We start from the raw sequence: 18535 nt of genomic DNA, 5'->3' as shown, positions 1-18535 counted from the left end.
TGTGTCTGCCTCTAAAACTTCTAACAGCTCTACTTGCTGTTCATTCGTTCGTTCACTCATTCATTCATTCATTCATTCATTCAGTGGTCATTGAGTATTTACTATGTGCCAGGCACTGTTTTAGGTCCTTGGCAAATAGCACTGAACAAAAAGCCAAATACCTCTACCTTGAGTTTACGTTCTAGCAGGGGCAGGAAGAGGAGAGAGGGAACAGACAATAAACATGATCAAACTGATCAATAAGCAAATCATATAGGATGTCAGATTCTGAATGGGGAAGAGAGTAGAACAGGGCAGAGGGATCAGGAGTGTTGGGTGCAGGGTGGGGAGGGAGGCTACAGGGTTAAAAGTAGACCAGTCCCCACATCACATGCTAGTCAGGATGGCTGATATTTAAAAAGCAGAAAGTAATAAGTGTTGGTGAGGAGATAGAGGGATTCGAACCTTGCGCACTGCTGGGGGAACGTACAATCGTGCAGCCACTCTGGAAGACAGCTTGGTGGGAGCTCCACAAATTAATGACCTACCAGTTCTACTTCTGGGTATATCCCCTAAAGAATTGGAAGCAGGGATTCAAGCAGACCTCGCACATCAGTGTTCCTTGTGGCATTACTCACATCAGCCTAAAGGTGGAAGCAACCCAAGCGTCTACTGTTGGATGAATGGATAAACGATATGTTGTACTTTCTGATTGTTATTCATATTATCCAGTCTTAAAAAGAAATGGATGGGGCGCCTGGGTGGCTCTGTCGGTTGAGCATCTGACTCTTGATCTCAGCTCGGGTCCTTATCTCAGGGTCATGAGTTTCAGTACCGCGTTGGGCTCCATGCTGGGCGTGAAGCCTACTTTAAAGGGCGGGGGGGGGGGGGATGGAAATTCTGTCACACGCTACAACATGGAAGAACCTCGAGGACGTGACGCTAAATAATAAGCTAGACACGAAAGGACAAACATTATAGGATTCCACTTACACGGGGTCCCTAGAATAGTCAGATTCATAGAAAGTAGAATGATGGTTGCCAGGGGCTGGAGGTGGGGGGATGAGGGATTGTTCATTAACGGGCACACAGTTTCAGTTTGGGAAGATGGAAGAGTTCTGGCGGATGGTGTAGCAGTCGCACAATAATGTGAATGTTCTGGATGGTCCTGGACTGTTCAGCTAAAAATGGGTGGAAAGGTGAGTTTTACATTACGCACATTTTACCACAGTTTAAAATGTGGCCAGTGGCGACTGGCCAGGGTGGACCTCTTGAGAAGATGAAGTAGAAAGGGTACAGCAGAGAGGCCGGCGGCCCTCTCGGAGAGGGGCTGTCCAGGATGGCGACACGCTGTGCTGTCGTGTTCACAGAGCGGCATAGAGCCGATGAGATTCCCCACCTTCCACGTTCAAGGTCCTGGGTTCCCCTGAGGCGGGGGGCAGGAGGCTCTTTGGCCGTAGAGACTAGGGAGATGGGTTGACGTGGCCTGATGTGAAGCCCTACCAGGAACGTGGCCCACAGCTTCTAGTGTTTGGCTCTGTTACACCACTGGGTGTTCCCCCCCCCCCCCACTTACTCAGCCACCCCAGGGTGCTCAGTAGTCTGAGGGGTTAGGGACTCTGTGATCTGTGTGACCAATTTTGAGTATGACGAGGTGCAGAACCGCTTCACTGTCCCTGTGGATGTGTTGGTATAACAGTGTCATGACACCACAGCCCAGCTCACCCCACCCCTCCTCCCATATGGGTCCCCTCTGTGACCTGGTTTTTCCTGCTATGATACCCTCCTCTATGTGTCCCAGGGAGGTGAGCTAGGGAGAAAGCATACAATTTGGTCAGTTTCCTGCATTAATTTGAATAAAAATTTGGATAATCGGATTTTCCTGCCCATTTTCCAGATGCCAAGTGACATTGGCTGGCACAGTTGTGCCCTTCCCCCTAGCCAGCTGTCTTGCGGATGGAGACTAGGGAGTAGAGTGTGACTCCATCCTTCAGGAAATATTTATTAAACTCCTAGGTGGTGCCCAGCCCTGGAAAAACACACCCATCTCCTCTCCTAAGGAAATAACTCAAGACACGTGACCTATTACAGTGCCAGAAAATCCCTCTTATAAAAAAAAAAAAAAAAAAAAAAAAGGAACCAGAAAACAACTTGTTTTGTTGGGCTCCTCCTCTGGGCCAGGCGCAGGGCTCTGTGTCTCCATTTTCCACCCAAATGGAAGCTCCAGGACCTTAAGTAACAAGTCTAAGGTGACACAGCAAGGGCATGAAGAGCTGGGATTTGAACCTGGGCTGTCTGAACCTTGCCACTAGACCAGCTTCCCGCTCCCAATTTTCTACCAAACCTGTGACCACTGTTCTCCAGAATAGGCCCTCACTCCTTCCTAATCCAGGACAGCTCGAGGGCTGGAGGAAGACAGGATGGATGAATAGGGGTGGCCCTCAGCCTCCCTCCCCTTCGTTGCCAACGTAGTCATCCCCCATGCTCTGGGGGACTCCTGGCTCCCTGACCCCCTTCTTCTTGCTTTGACTTTGTAAGTCATTACATCCCAGACTGGGCCCACGTACCCACAACAAAGCCCTCCTGGCCCTGACCATTTTCTAATAACAGTTTGTAGCTCTGAACCTGGCTTGGGGTCCCAGCACCTGGTTGTCCCCTTGACTCTTAAACCTGCATCAACTTAAGGTCATGTCATGTCATGGGTCAGGTCCTGACGCTCCCTATCTACAAACTAAATCAGAGCAGCCCCTTCAGTAGGAGTCCTGGCTGGTTCATTTCCATGCTGCACCTGGCACCTCATGAGTGTCATCTCCTGTGCACGATGCTCGACCTCACACCCTACTCCTAGCCATACGACCTGGAGAAACTCTCACAAGGCTCCCCAGGAGACATGGCCAAGAGTGCCTATAGCAGCACATTTTGTAATGGCAAAAAAACCTGGGGACAACCCAAATGGTCTTTCATGGTACAATGGATAGGTAAATCATGGCTGTGGAATAATATATAGCAGCGAAAAAAAGAACTATACCTAAAGTCATCAAAGGGTGAATTAAAAACACAATGAGCAAGGCTCCTGGGTGGCTCAGTCGGTTAAGTGTCTGGCTCAGGTTATGATCTCACAGTTCATGAGTTTGAGCCCCATGTCGGGCTCTGTGCTGATGCTTAGAGCCTGGAGCCTGATTTGGATTCTGTGTCTCCCTCTCTCTGTGTCCCTCCCCACTCTCAAAAATAAATGAACGTTAAATTTTTTAATTTTTTAATTTACATCCAAGTTAGTTAGCATATAGTGCAACAATGATTTCAGGAGTAGATTCCTTAATGCCCCTTACCCATTTAGCTCATCCCCCTCCCACAACCCCTCCAGTAATCCTCAGTTTGTTTTCCATATTTATGAATCTCTTATGCTTTGTCCCCCTCCCTGTTTTTATATTATTTTTGCTTCCCTTCCCTTCTGTTCATCTGTTTTGTCTCTTAAAGTCCTCATATGAGTGAAGTCATATGATATTTGTCTTTCTCTGACTGGCTAATTTCGCTTAGCATAATACCCTCTAGTTCCATCCACGTAGTTGCAAATGGCAAGATTTGCTTCTTTTTGATTGCCGAGTAATACTCCCTTGTGTGTGTGTGTGTGTGTGTGTGTGTGTGTGTGTGTGTATACCACATCTTGTGTGTGTGTGTGTGTGTGTGTGTGTGTGTGTGTGTGTGTATACCACATCTTCTTTATCCATTCATCCATCAATGGATATTTGGACTCTTTCCATACTTTGGCTATTGTTGATAGTGCCACTATAAACATTGGGGTGCATGTGCCCCTTCGAAACAACACACCTGTATACCTTGGATAAATACCTAAGTAGTGCAATTGCTGGGTCGTAGGGTAGTTCGATTTTTAAATTTTTGAGGCACCTCCATACTGTTTTCCAGAGTGGCTGCCCCAGTTTGCATTCCCACCAGCAGTGCAAAAGAGATCCTCTTTCTCCGCATCCTTGCCAACATCTGTTGTTACCTGAGTTGTTAATGTGAGCCATTCTGACAGGTGTGAGGTGGTATCTCATTGTGGTTTTGATTTGTATTTCCCTGATGATGAGTGATGTTGAGCATGTTTTCATGTGTCAGTTGGCCATCTGGATGTCTTCTTTGTAGAAGTGTCTATTCATGTCTTTTGCCCATTTCTTCACTGGATTATTTGTTTTTTGGGTGTTGACTTTGATAAGTTCTTTATAGATTTTGGATACTAACCCTTTATCTGATATGTCGTTTGCATATATCTTCTCCCATTCTATCGGTTACCTTACAGTTTTGCTGATTGTTTCCTTTGATGTGCAGAAGCTTTTTATTTTGATGAGGTCCTAGTAGTTCATTTTTGCTTTTGTTTCCCTCGCCTCCGGAGACTTGTTGAGTAAGAAGTTGCTGTGGCCAAGATCAGAGAGGTTTTTGCCTGCTTTCTCCTTGAGGATTTTGATGGCTTCCTGTCTTAAATTTAGGTCTTTCATCCATTTTGAGTTTATTTTTGTGTATGGTGTAAGGAAGTGGTCCAGGTTCATTCTCCTGCATGTCACTGTCCAGTTTTCCCAGCACCACTTGCTGAAGAGACTGTCTGTATTCCATTGGATATTCTTTCCTGCTTTGTCAAAGATCAGTTGGCCATACATTTGTGGGTCCATTTCTGGGTTGTCTATTCTGTTCCATTGATCTGAGTGTCTGTTCTTGTGCCAGTACCATACTGTCTTGATGATTACAGCTTTGTAGTATAGCTTGAAGACTGGGATTGTGATGACTCCTGCTTTGGTTTTCTTTTTCAGGATTGCTTTAGCTATTTGGGGTCTTTTCTGGTTCCATACAAATTTTAGGATTGTTTGTTTTAGCTCTGTGAAGAATGCTGGTGTTATTTTGATGGCGATTGCAAAAAAATATTTTTAAAAACACAGTGATCAAAGAGGAAAAAAGAAAGTCACCAAAGAATATACAGTGATTCAAAAATATGATGTTCAAAAACAGGTAATAGTAAATATTTACTTTTTGGAAATGCACACATAAGTTTTTTTGTTTTGTTTTGTTTTGTTTTGTTTTGTTTTGTTTTGTTTTGTTTTGTTTTGTTTTTAATAGAAAAGGAAGGGATTATTTAACACAAGATTCCCAATGGTGACCTCTGGAAGACAGGAAGGGTTTATAGAGGCTTCTCAGATTGGGTAATATTTCATTTCTTCATGAGTTCACAGGTGTTTACTTAACTATGGTTCTATGGTTCGGTTTGTTTTTTTGTTTTGGTTTGTTTTAGAGAAAGACAGAGAGAGAGAGAGAGAGAGCACACATGCAAGCAGGGCAAAAGGCCAGAGGAAGTGAGAGAATGTTAAGCAGGTTCCACACCCAGCTTGGAGCCCTACGTGGGACTCGATCCCACAACCATGAGATCATGACCTGAGCTGAAATCAAGAGTTGGATGCTTAACCGACTGAGCCACCCAGGTGCCCCAACTATGGTTCTTTGAAATGTACTTTGTTGTCATGTACTTTCGTATACATGTTAGATTTCACAGGCACACACCTTAGAGATAACAAGGGATCACTAAAATCAGACCCAGAAAAGCTTGAATCAGTGGTAGGAACAGAAACTTCAGGAATCTCCCAGAATGCCGGGGGAAAGGGGGGCAGGGAGAGCTGAAAACAATAAGAGAAACATTGGTGAATCTGGAAGACAGACAAGGCAACAGAACCTCAGAATTACAGGTTTTCCCCAAGAAGGAACAAGACCAATTGGAAGTGAAGCAATAATCAAATCCATAACCCAGGAAAGCGTTCCTGCAAGGCCCATGAGCCCTGCCAGGTCGCAGTCAGCCCAGAAACGATTTCACGTTGGATTTGGAATATGTTTCTGAGACTGTGTTTACACATAGGCATGTTTGTTGTTCTGGGAATTGAATCAGAATCACAAAGGTCCTCTGAAAAGACCTGGCTGGGTATAATTGGCCTGTCCAATTTTCTGATTCCAGCTCTATTCATTCCCTATGTGTGGCCCACTCCATCTGGGGACAGAGGCAGGGACACAGCCAAACACCACCGTAACACGTTTGCCCTCTCAAATCTGTCTTGGAACAGGGAAGATAGTTAAATATTTGGGATTCAGAGGGATTTCATGCTGCATGCAAATGAAGTGTAAGAGGAGGCCTGCATGCAATGTTGGCAAATCAACTAATTAAGGACAATAGTACAAGCATCATTAGCCTACATGGATTTGTTGAACTCGCAAGACCGTTTGGAATACAGGGAGAAGATGGCCTGTGGGACCCAAGGGAGAGGGAAGACAGGGGTCCCTATTCTCACTGGCGTGCAGGGGCCTCTCCACATCACAGGTAATGGGGGAGGGGGGCACCCAGGCCTGAGCTTAGGCCGTGAGGAAGGGGTGAGGCACACAGCCCCGCAGCCATAGAGCACCACTGTCGGGAGCCACGTCTCTCTGAAGCTGGCAGACGCCGCTCCCCGGTAATTGTGCGGAAGCCTCACGGGAGCGAGCCCCTCGCCAGGGGTTAATGGAAGCCAAAGCATTTCCTTTGGTTCTGAAATAATCCAGCCAAGGTGTTTAAATTATCTGTCAAGAAAACAGATAGCACCCTCAGAATATTTCTTCTCGCTGCCTTTTTTCCATTCTACCGTGCTGGCAATTGCTCTCCTCCCCGACTGACCTGGTTGCTCAAAACCCACTTGAAATGAAAAAGAAAATCCGCAAGGGCTCCCTGGGCCCAGGGAGGAGCTGCCTGCGGTGGGGTCGGAGGAAGGGTCAGGTGGGTGCTCTGTCTTCGCTGGGGCTTAATTTCCAGCCCATCTCCGGGGTAGGGCAGGCCCGGCCCGGCCCCAGTGTGGGGAGCCAGCCGGCCTTCAGCAGAACCCGGAAGCAGGAGGCTTTCCAGGCAGGAGGAGCTGGGGCCTAGAGGATGGGGGCGAGGGGGGACTTTCTCCCTGGCTCACCAACATACACACACACACAGAGTCTCTCTCTCTCTCTCTCTCTCTCTCTGTCTCTCTCTCTCTCTCTCTGTCTCTCTCTCTCTCTCTCTGTCTCTCTCTCTCTCTCTCTCTCCCCCGTCTGGAGGTTTTAAAGTATTTTAAAATGGAAACATGCAAAAATACTCTGGAAGAGGTCCCCCTTAGCTTTCTGCTAACACCTTGGTTAGGAGGGTAAGTGGAGAGCCCAGGGCAGGAGGGGAGCCTCTCAGAGCCCTTTGTGGGCTCAGGATTGCTTACTTACCTCCATACCGCAGACTGAAGGTTTCTCCCCAGGTGCTGGGGGGCGGCGGGGGATGGGGAGGTGGATATAGGGAAGCCATACAGAATAGCTCTCGAAGGCAGAGTGGGAACACAGTCTCTGGTGCTAGAAAAAAACGGAGCCGAGGACCTCAGCCTGGTGGGGATTTCTGCCACGGGCCACTCATTTGCAAAATCATTTGATCTTTTCTTTCCTTCCCTCAGTCTTAACAAGTAGAGGTACTGAAGAAATGTTATTTAAGTGAATTAATATCTACTCACTTCCTCTTCAGAGGCTGGTTGTAAGCTTCTTCTTTCTGAGGTAGGGGAAACAAGCCAGGAGCAAAGATGGCTGCTCTAAAGAAAAAACGACAAGAACAAGGAGAAATTTCTCTTTCCCTTTTTTTTAAGTTTATTTATTGAGAGAGAGAGAGAGAGAGAGAGAGAGAGAGAGAGAGAATCCCAAGAAGGCCCTACACTGCCAGCACGGAACTCGATGTGGGGCTCGAACTCACAAACCGTGAGATCATGACCCGAGCCGAAGTCAAGCATAGGCTGCTTAACTGACCGAGCCACCCAGGCGTTCGTTCGTTCCAAGGAGAATATTTAAATTTGCGAAACAAAACAAGAAAGAGAGAGACAGGGAGTGAGGGAGGGAGGGAGGAAGGAAGAAGAGAAAGAAAAAGAATACTCAGAAAATCATGTATTTTGGTAGGATAAACTTTTCCTGTAGTTTTAATTCTGCTGGTTGTCTTAAATGGACAGATAAGTGTGTAAATGCATATATAACTTTTTAAAATATTTAACGCAATATTTGTCCAATTGCTTACACTACAGTAGAAATAGTGTCCATTAACTGCCCTGGCCACTGAGAATGAGGAGCCCAAAGCTTCCCGCCCCCGCCCCGTCCCGCCCCCACTCACTTTTTGCTTTTGTTGAGACAATCTGGAATTTGGGGTCAGATTATTTTCGTTAACTAAGTATTTTATATCTACATTTTAAGCATCATTTCCTATTTACACTGGTTATTTAGACTAACTTCTGTCTTTATTTCATTGATAACTTAATTTTTGGTACCACGGGTTCCCCATTCAGGAGCTTTTTTTTTTTTTTTTTAATGTTTATTTATTTTTGAGAGAGAGAGAGAGTGCAAGTAGGGAGGGGTGGGGAGGGGGGGGGCGGGGGCGGGGGGGGGGGGGCAGGGAGACAGAGGATCTGAAGCAGGCAGAGAGCCCCATGCGGGCTTGAACTCCGAGACCAGGAGATCGTGACCTGAGCATAAGTCGGACGCTTAACCGACTGAGCCACCCAGCTGCCCCACCCCTTCAGGAGTTTTTTATTTTAATCCATCTGTTGATCAAGTGCACTCTACTTTCGGGCAATATTTTAAGACGACTGGATTCATCGTTCATATTTTTTTGCTGATGTGGTCCACAGTACCTTTTTCTAGATGAGAACTGAGGCCATTCTCCTGATTACTGAGGCAAACAGAGATTGCCGTTCTAAGCATTAAGGCTGACAGCCTTCCTGGGCTGCCTCCATGTGGGAACAGGCCCTGTGACTTGCTTCCTGCCCTCACTCACTGCTCGCGATGAACAAACACACACGGTCAAATCCATGCCACAGTCCCACACACAGGATAAATGCTGAGTCTCCTTTCTCCTTGAGTAGGGCAGCAGGTAATCAAGCTGTTAGCCACAACTTCCAGACAGGATGGTCCCGATCTGGTTTGAGCAGCAGCATTTCTGGCATGAACTAGAACTAAAAAACGACTGTGTTCGTTACATTAGCACATCTCATGTCAACTTGCCTTGCTCAGTATCAGCTCGTCGCCCTTGGCTGTAATTAGGGCTTTTCATACTCAGCTGGTCACCACGGAAACCTGGTCAAGGGTACTGCCCAGCAGTATTTGAGGGCAGCCTCCCTCCAGCAGCAGGAGGCCCCAGGCACTTCCTGTTTTCTGGGGGACCCAGCTCTGCCGGCCTTTATGCTTGGAAGCCCTGGTTCCCTTTGAAAAACTGTCCAAGTTTCTCCCATTGTCAAAATTCTGACTCTTGGACGTTAGGTGGGTACACTGACATCCAAGGGGCAGCATGGCTTTCTTCAGGAACAGAAATCTCAGTATTATGAACTTGTGCAGGTGTTTTTAAGCTAACCATAACTTGGTTCTTTTCCTATCTTGCTCTACTACAGAATTTAAAAAAAATTTTTTTTTAATGTTTTTATTTAGTTTTGAAGGACAGAGAGACAGAGCATGAGCAGGGGAGGAGCAGAGAGAGAGGGAGACGCAGAATCCAAAGCAGGCTCCAGGCTCTAAGCTGTCAGCACAGAGCCCGATGCGGGGCTCGAACCCACAAACTGTGAGATCATGACCTGAGCCGAAGCCAGACGCTCAACCGACTGAGCCACCCAGGCGCCCCTACTACAGAATTTTTAATTACTGCTTTCTTTTCCTTTCCTGAGCTACCAGTTTTTCTCTCTTAAGTCACATCCAGGGTCAATATACCAGCCATAGATTGCCCGACTCTGCATGTATCCACCTGCCTGTCATGCAGCCCAGGACTTGAATAACGTTGACATCCAGTTACCAATCTGTTATCCTTTGATCTTAATCAAAGTGATACATGTAGTTAGTTGAAAGAAAAATTCACTCATTCTGAAGAGCTTACCCTGGAGAAGGGCAGCCACCTGCCCAGCCTCTCCCTCACCCAGCCCACCCTGTACAGACCTCCTGTTGTAGTTCACATGCTCACCACTGCCTCGACTTCCACCAGGTGAGAACTTCGGGCACTGTCTATTGACTGCAAGCTCTGAAGGGTGATGAGCTGGCTAACCTGGGCCACTCTGATTCCCCCCACTCCTAATTTTTGATACTTTTATTATTTGCAACTGAAAATGTGTTGGAGTTTGACGGAATTTGTAACTGTATGTAATATTTGCCTCTTCCTTCTTCCATCCACCTTTCGTGTGAGCTGTGGGCACGAATGCCCTTGTTCTTCCCTCGCCTGCTCTCACCTCCTTCCTTTTCTAGATTATACCTTTACTGACTAGATTGCCAGAATTGTACATTGAGATTGTTTTTTAGGGGTGCCTGGGTAGCTCAGTCAGCTAAGTGTCCAACTCTTGATTTTGGCTCAGGTCACGATCCCTGGGTTGTGGGATCAAACCCTGCATCAGGCTCTGCACTGACCATGGAGCCTGCTTAAGATTCCCTCTCCCTCTCCTTCTGCCTCTATCTCTCTTAAAAAAAAAAAAAAAAAAAAGATGTTCTTTAGCCATAATTGATTTTCCCATGCTCTGTGACTTGTGCCACTTCTTAATTTCTAAAAGTGACTAAGTGGCAACATGGAGAGTGAATGCCATTAAAGAACAATATATTGCCTACAGTTCTGAGACAGAGGGGCATGCCATGCCACACAGGGTCACATGTGGTCAGGGGGCAGAAAGGAGTGAAGGAAAAGCCGAGGCCAGGCCTTTATTGGGGTTTCTATGGGAAAGACAAGGCAGAGCAGGGTAAATATCTGAGGATTGGCTAGTTTAAGTAATTTAGGCAAGCACTGGGGCATAGGGGCTTTCCCTGGGTGATTTAGGCAGAAGAATATTGGCTTGGTGAGTGAGAGTTACGTAAGGAGGTGATTGGTAATGTGGACTTAGGATTGAATGGAGGTTTAAGATTTTACTTTTGGGGGGACGCCCAGGTGGTTCAGTCGGTTAAGCATCCGACTCTTGATTTTGGCTCAGGTCACGATCTTACAGTTCATGAGATTGAGCCCCACATCAGGCTCCATGATGATGGTGTGGAGCCTACTTGGGATTCTCTCCCCCCACCCCCCCACCGTCCCTCCCCTGCTCGAGCGCACACGCTCTCTCTCTCTCAAAATAAATAAATGAAATTTTTTTTAAATGTTAAAAAATAAACTTAAAAAACGATTTTATGTTTGGTTTTTCATTTTTTAAGTAATCTCTGAACCCAGCATGAGGCACCAGAAGACACATCTTTGGCCATTAATTTGGGCGTGGGAATAATGGAGGCCAGATCTGGTGCAGGAAACAGACATGTAAATAGGCAATCTTCACAGTGTGTGCCGTGCAGTGGGAGATGCGCGTGGTTCTGTAGAAGCCCCTGGATGAAAGTAATTTCCTAAAGGTTGCATTTCTTTGTCCTAGCCTAGGGAGGGAAGAAGGAACAGCATGTACAAAGGCCTGGAAGCAAGAGACAGCTTTGTGTGGTCGGGGAGTTGAGCGTGGCTGTGTCGGGCGGATCCTGAGCCTGGGGTGGGAGGAGACAAGAGAGGAGGCTGGTGAGGGAGGCAGGAGCTGGCAGAGTTCTGGGGTCTTGTTGGCCATGCTGTGCAATTTGGCTTTGATGATGGAGCTCTGGGAGGCCACTCTGTGAGTGTGCATGTGTGTGTGTTCGGGGAACGGGTTAGGGAAGGCTGTGTGGCCTGCCAGGTGGGTTGGCCCTTTAAGAGACCCTTTTTAAAAGGGCCAAAGTGGGGGCGCCTGGGTGGCTCGGTTGGCTAAGCATCCGACTTTGGTCATGAGCTCACGGTTCGTGAGATCAAGTCCCATGTCAGTCTCTGTGCTGACAGTGCACAGCCTGCTTGGGTTTCTCTCTCTCCCTCTCTCTCTGCCCCTCCCCTGCTTACTCTCTCTCTCCCCCTCTCTCTCCCAAAATAAGTAAATAAACTTTTAAGAAAACAAATAAATAAAAACAAAATGGCCAAAGTGTTAGCAAGAAGACATCTCTATAACAGTCCATTTCCTGTGGCTTTTCAAGGTTGGGCCAGCTTGTTAAGCAGACAGAACACAGTCTCCCTGAAGACAGAGTCCGAGTTCTGTCCCCTGAGAATGATTCCTTTGCTTTGCCTTCTTCGTCTGTTCATTCACTCTGTCAGCCAGCAACGTTCTTGCTGCGCGAAGGCTCCCCACTGGGCCTGGGAAGGCGGCGATGGCTCGCGGGGGTGGCTCGGGCACAGCCTTGCCCTTGGGCTCACAGCTTCCTGACCGGGTAAGATGCCGGGGCAGCAGGTCCAAATGGCCTCCAGGAGCACAGCAGAGGGGCTCTGGTTCTGCACGAGGTGGCACAGAAAGCTTCCTATGGGCAGTGTCACTGCCTGGTGGGAGACAAGGATGAAAGACACCTCAGGTGGAAGGCACAGCACGTGCCACAGACTGTATCCCTGCTCCAATCCGGGTGTGGACGCCTCACTTGCATTCATGCAGGTACACTCCGGAGTTGCTTGGGAGACAGGGAGAGGCGGTAACACGCGGACGGGGTGGAGCAAGGGGCAGGGACAGAGGTCTTGGAAGGCGTCCCTTTGCATCCTCCCCAGTGGCCTCCCTAGGATCCTCCTCTTTCCAGAAGGGCCTGGCAGTCACTACCTTGTCCAGCCACAGCCATTTAGGAAATGGCAGTGATTAGCGATTGTTATCGTGGTAATTAAAATTCCCTGGGAACAGCTTGGCTAATATCCATCAGTATCTGCAGTCGGGTCGGCCGTGAGCTGCAATCCTAATGAAAACCTCGAAGCAGAGCACAAAGCAGTGCCACGGGGAGGATTGAATGCCGCTGGCCACCCCTGCAAGGGCCACGGCGGCCATGTGGGCCTTTTCTTATTTAATGGCATTTTCAAGGCTGGCTGCTTTGCTGGCCTTATCACGGCAAACCACACATGGGGAACAGAGTGGGGCTTTGCAGAATCCCACAGCTTCTCTAGAAAGTGAAGGTTTTCCAATTTGTGGAGGGCTTTTCCCGCTGCCGTTCTTGGGGAGGGTGTTGGGCCAGGCAGGGGGCGTCGGGCCTGGATGCACAGAGCAGAATCGCACGATTAAAAGCTACTGGGGTGCATTTTGCAGAGTGGGGGCAGGCACCGAGGCGAGAGAAGGTCTGAGGATGTGCATGGATTGGCATGGAGGGGAGGAGGGGGGCAGCTCAGAAGTCAGCCCAGCTGGGATCCCTCATTCCTCGCCTCGGCGGTCCTGCTCTCCCATGTGGAAGGCATTTTCCAAAATAGTGTGTTTCATGCATCCCTGCCCAGGTGTGCCCTCCACATTGGGCAAGGCACCTGTGTGCTCTGGTCCCCACCCCACCCCCGTGGGGCCTCAGGAACGGCAGCTCCTCGGTCTGGAGGATCACCGGACTTCCTGGTCTTCCGACCTCTGTCCACTGCGGCAACATCAAGCCTGCCGCCTGGGTTGCAGGACCAACATGAGAGAAGCAGACAGACCCCAGGCCCCGTGACAGTGGACCCACTGGACCCCAGGGAGATGCTGCAGGCCTGGCAGTCCCGTGGGGTCATTGCCCTGCTGAGCATAAATATCAGGGTGAATTATAAGAAATTAATGGGGGGATTTATAGGTCAAAAATGATTGAATACCAAAAAACTTTGCATGTTTGTGCATTTCAGACTCATACTTTGGATCTTGGGCTGTTTATCCTATTTCCCAAAAGCACTTTACTGATCGGTATTTGTTTAAGCCTGGGGTAAGGGCGGAGGTGGATCCTTGCGGCAGGAGGTGAGGCTGAGGGCCTGGGGCCCTCTGGCCATGATGTTCCGGGGGAGTCAGGGGCAGCCGGGGCTTTCAATCTCACTGGTGCCTGAGGAGGGGCTGGGAGGTTAGGTAGGGGAGGTTCGCTGGAGCTTGCTCTGCACCGGGCACGCCCTTCTAGGCTCCTTTGCTTGATCCCTCTTTTAATCTGAAACAGTAAATCCACTCGATTAATTACAAGAACTTGGGTGAAACCCTCAGGCCACTTCTGCAGGAAGGTGACAACTCTATGGATTGGGACACTTTCCAGCAAACTACCCATAGCTGCCAATCCAGCCAGTCAGCCAGTGTTTATTGAGCACCTACTATGTGTCAGGCACGTGTTAGGAACTTGAAGACACAATGGTGAGCCAAGTGCCCCGGCCCTCCCTCCTGGATGGTAGAGCCTCATGGTCTCTACCAACGAAAGGCCCAGCCATAAGGTAGACACAACCGAAGTGGCCAGCAGGGGATGAACGACTAGATAAGAGGCAGTACGTACCGACGATAGAATACTGTTCAGCCTCAAAAAGGAAGGAGGTTCTGACACATGTAGCAACAGAAATGAACCTGAGGCTATTATGTGAAGCGAAAGAAGCCAGTTACAAAAAGATCAATACTATTCCATTCGTATGAAGTACCCAGAGTAATCAAATTCTCGGGAAGTAGAATGGTGGCTGTCAGCGGCTGGGGAGACAGGGGAATGGGAGTTGCTGTTTCATGGGTGCAGAGTTTCTATTTTACGAGATAAACAAAGTTCTGGAGATTGGCTACACAACGTGCACGCACTTAACACTACTGAACTATACACTTAGAAATGGCTAAGATGTGGGGCGCCTGGGTGGCTCTGTCTGTTAAGCCTCTGACTTCAACTCGGGTCACGATGTCACCGTTTGTGAGTTCGAGCCCCGCATTGGGCTTTGCGCTGATAGTGCAGAGCCTGCTTGGGATTCTCTCTGATCGGTAAAGTGTTCTCTCTGCCCCTCCCCCACTTGTGCTCTCTGTCTCAGAGTGAATAAATAAACTTAAAAAGTAGTTAAAAAAAAAAACGGCTAAGATGGTAAATTTTATGTTATGGATATCTTCCACAATTAAAATTTGTTTTCATTTAAAACAAAAAAGGAGAGAAAGGAGCATGCACACGCAGAGGCCAGAACCATAGGCCCAGCTCCTCCAAGATGAGGCCCCATGAGGATTAGGAATGGGTCTGGCCCTGTGAAAGTCCCGAACGCATCTCTGTAGTGTTTCTGGGTCTCTCCCACTGAGAGCCACACAACAGTGAACCACCCACAGTGTTGTCCTCTCCACTCCCCTTCAAACAGGGCACCTGAAGGGGTGTGTTCTCCACCTGTGACGGTGTGCCCCAGGGGTGACAGTGAGGTCCCCGTCTTCCCTCCTGTGGCACCTAACTGGTGGCCCCAGGTCCTGACAAGCACCTCCCCCACACCCCATGGGAACTGCTCCCGAGCTGGGTCCCTAGACCAGACCCTAGATCCCAGCAGGAGGTACAGTGCAGGGTTCCCACCCTGAAGACACTTAGCACCCCACTTCAGACTCAACTTTTCTTCCTGGAGGGTGGTCTGACGATATGTACCATCGTGTAAATGTATACACATCCCTTGGCCCAGCAGATCCACTCCTCAGAGTATTTTCTAAGGCAGTAAACGACATCTGTCTGACGTGGGTGCAGAGGTGATGGTTGTGGCACTGCTCACAAGAGTGAAAATCCGGAAACCATTTAAATGTCTATCAGTGGGAGCGCCTGGGAGGCTCAGTCGGTGGAGCGTCCGACTTCAGCTCAGGTCATGATCTTGCAGTTCGTGAGTTCGAGCCCCGCATCGGGCTCTGTGCTGACAGCTCAGAGCCTGGGGCCTGCTTCGGGTTCTGTGTCTCCCTCTCTCCCTGCCCCTCCCCCGCTCATGCTCTGTTTCTCTCTCTCTCTCAAAAATACATAAACATCAAAAACTAATAATAATAAAATAAATGCCTATCAGTGGAAGGCTGGTTTGATTAAGTTTAATAAATCCAAACTATGAAGCCATTAAAAAGTGACGGTGGACAGTTGCCATGATCTATAGTTGAGTGACGGGGGGTGGGGTGGCGCAAACATGGGGTTGCATGTATATGATCGTTCAAAAAAAAAATTGTGTATATGGCAGGGTATACAGATGGCTCTTGAGGGCTTGCTTCATTTGGTCCCCCTGAGGCCCAGTCCGTGTTGGGAGGCAGGAGGCTGGTGTGCTCAGGGAAGGGCAGGCAAAGCCGGCACCAGTGGGGTGCACAGGCTTCACTTAGCACAGGGAGGCCGAATGAGCCCCTCGCCAGCCCTCCCATGGCCTCTTGGGCTTGGGCGTCTGTTCTCAGGAACCATGCAGCAGCTCTGCAGAGTCCATGATGATGTCTGACCTGCTGAGGGTTTATTCAGCACTCGGCCACATTTCCTGAGCATCCCCTTTGCATCCGTAAACTGTGGGGATGAGACCCTGAGGCCTTCAGTGTCTGAGGCCAATAGAACGGTGGACTAGCCTTGGGCAAGTTGCTTAAGTTGTCGGAGCCTCAATTTTCCCATCTGGAAAGTGGGGATAATAGCAAAACTCCTCAAAGAACTATATCCCCAGATAGATGCCTTTGGAAATGGGGAGGAGACTTTAATTTCGCACCCAATGGATTTTTGACCACGTGTACCTGCTACCAATTCACATAAATATTTATTGTAGGAGGCTCCGTGAAAGGATCAGAAAGGGTTTTTAAAAGAAGGATCCATGAGGCATTCATCCCACCAGATGGGTGCTATGTTATTAAAGAGCCACTCAAAAGCAGGCCCTTCTGCATAGGGTAGCTGGGAGGGAGGGGGAGTGATTCAAGCCAGGGACAGGGTTCGGACTCAGTCCCCCCATGCCTGGCACTTTGAAGCATGGAGAGATGACATACGATAGTTGAGTGATGTAACTGTTGCAGTTAAGTGCTGAGTCTATGCAGATCAATTAGTAGGGTTGAGCTTCTCTGGGAAAACCTGCTGAGTAGATCCGAAGCAGAAAGTACTCCACATTCTTTGGCCCTGTTGAAGAATCCTGAGTACATCGGTGTATTAAAGGCTCTGAGAAGTCCTGCAGTGATGCCTGGTTTAACCTAGTGCTTCCCAAGTGTACATGATCAGAAACCTTATTTTATTTTATTTTTTTGGTTCGGCCATGTCAATATCCCACAGAACTAATATACAGAGGAAGTTTGAGGATTAGGAAAATCTGTCCTAGAGAGAATCAGGGCAGACTCTGGCCTTCTGATTTTATTGATGAAGTGCAGATTCTGCCTCAGAAGGTCAGGGACAAACCTTGAGATTCTATGTATATTGTTTTACATTTTATTTATTTATTTATTTATTTATTTATTTATTTATTTATTTAATCAATCTCTACACCCAACGTGGGGCTCGAACTCAAGACCCTGAGATCAAGAGTCGCATCCTCTTCCAACTGAGCCATCCTGGCCTTCTGATTCTCTTTTTTGAGTAGGGAACTTGGTCCACTGGTTGTAAAGCTTCCACGTTTGTCAGATGAGGGGGAGGGGGGCGGTGACAATGATGGTTGTGCGCATCAGGTCTGTTGAGTGACTGTGCCCCGCCGTACACTGGCCAGCGGAGCCTTAACATTCGTTTGAGAGTCTAGTCCTCATGGCTGCTCCGTGAGATGGATGCTGTTCCTGCATTCCACCTACTGGTGATGAAACTGGGGATCTGGAAGGTTGACGTGTCCAAATCTCACAGCTGAGGGATGACGGATCCAGGGTTCAAACCCAGGGCCGTCTGCTCTGAACCGCTAAGGCTCGCTCTTCTCTAAGAAGGTCACATCCTTCACACTCTCCCACTCCTCTTACTAAATACCCTGAAAGTATTTCCTTCAATGGCAAAGAGGTTATAGAGCGCTTGGTGTTTTGTGAAGTAGGCATTAAGGGTTCAGGAATCTCAGTTGCTGCTCTGAATTCTAATCTGGGGCTCTCTGGGGCCTGGGCCCTCCCTGAGCCTTCACAGAGCTAGACTCATCCCTGGGAAGCTCTGGGTCCAGTACTGTGCTGTCACCCAGCCCCCCGCCCCCCATGTCTTCTAGCCTCTTGTCGCTTGCTCTGCCCCAGAGCCTCAAGGGAAGGGGCAGGTGACAGGGAGGCAGGTGGCACCCCTTGAGCACCCTCTAGATGCCCACCAGGCTGAGCACTTTCCAACTTTGCAACAGGAGAGGCAGGCGGGCCCATGCGGGAGCATGGTGCAGGGAGCTGCTCTGTGTCCCTCGCTCTAAGCAAATATCACCCCTGCCAGGTCTGGAAGAGGTCAGGGGCCTGGTTCTACCGAGGGCTCCCTAAGTACATCCTGCCACTGAAGACCCCCGGCCGGGCCGATGACCCCCACTTCCGACCGTTGCCCATGGAGCCCACCGAGCAAAAGCCCAGAAGCACCGAGACGAGCCGCGTCTACACGTGGGCCCGAGGGAGAGGTAAGTCCCCCTCGCTCCCTCTCCCAGGAGAGCAGCTGTCACAGTCCAGCTGTCAGCCAGCCGCCAGTGCCACAGGCACCAGGCCAGCGTCTGCCACACCCTCCGCGTGGCTCATGCTGGTGCTCTGTCCCCGAGTGCCTCCAGCTCCCCCGCCTGCACCCACGTGGGCACCTTAGCACAGTGACGGCTTGCAGGGGGAGGGTCCGCCAGAGGCTGATTCCCAAACAGGCACCAGTTTGGGGGTGGGGATGCCACGAGCCCTCGGATCTTTGCGGAAATGTGACAGCCGTTGGGGTTTTTGGC

General features: G+C 49.0%; 1 protein-coding gene across 1 annotated transcript in view; it reads left to right on the top strand.

The window, feature by feature from the left end:
• The window catches only part of RPH3AL (rabphilin 3A like (without C2 domains)), a 134446-nt gene that overhangs the window by 90239 nt on the left and 25672 nt on the right, over positions 1–18535 (top strand). The window contains 1 exon segment of the mRNA XM_015534833.2: positions 18058–18232. Coding sequence (XP_015390319.2) covers positions 18058–18232 — 175 coding nt within the window.

This window comes from Panthera tigris, chromosome E1 (assembly GCF_018350195.1).
Source record: "Panthera tigris isolate Pti1 chromosome E1, P.tigris_Pti1_mat1.1, whole genome shotgun sequence".
Lineage (NCBI taxonomy): Eukaryota > Metazoa > Chordata > Mammalia > Carnivora > Felidae > Panthera > Panthera tigris.
Note: the sequence above shows the minus strand (reverse complement) of the source record. Positions and strands in the feature narration are given on the sequence as shown.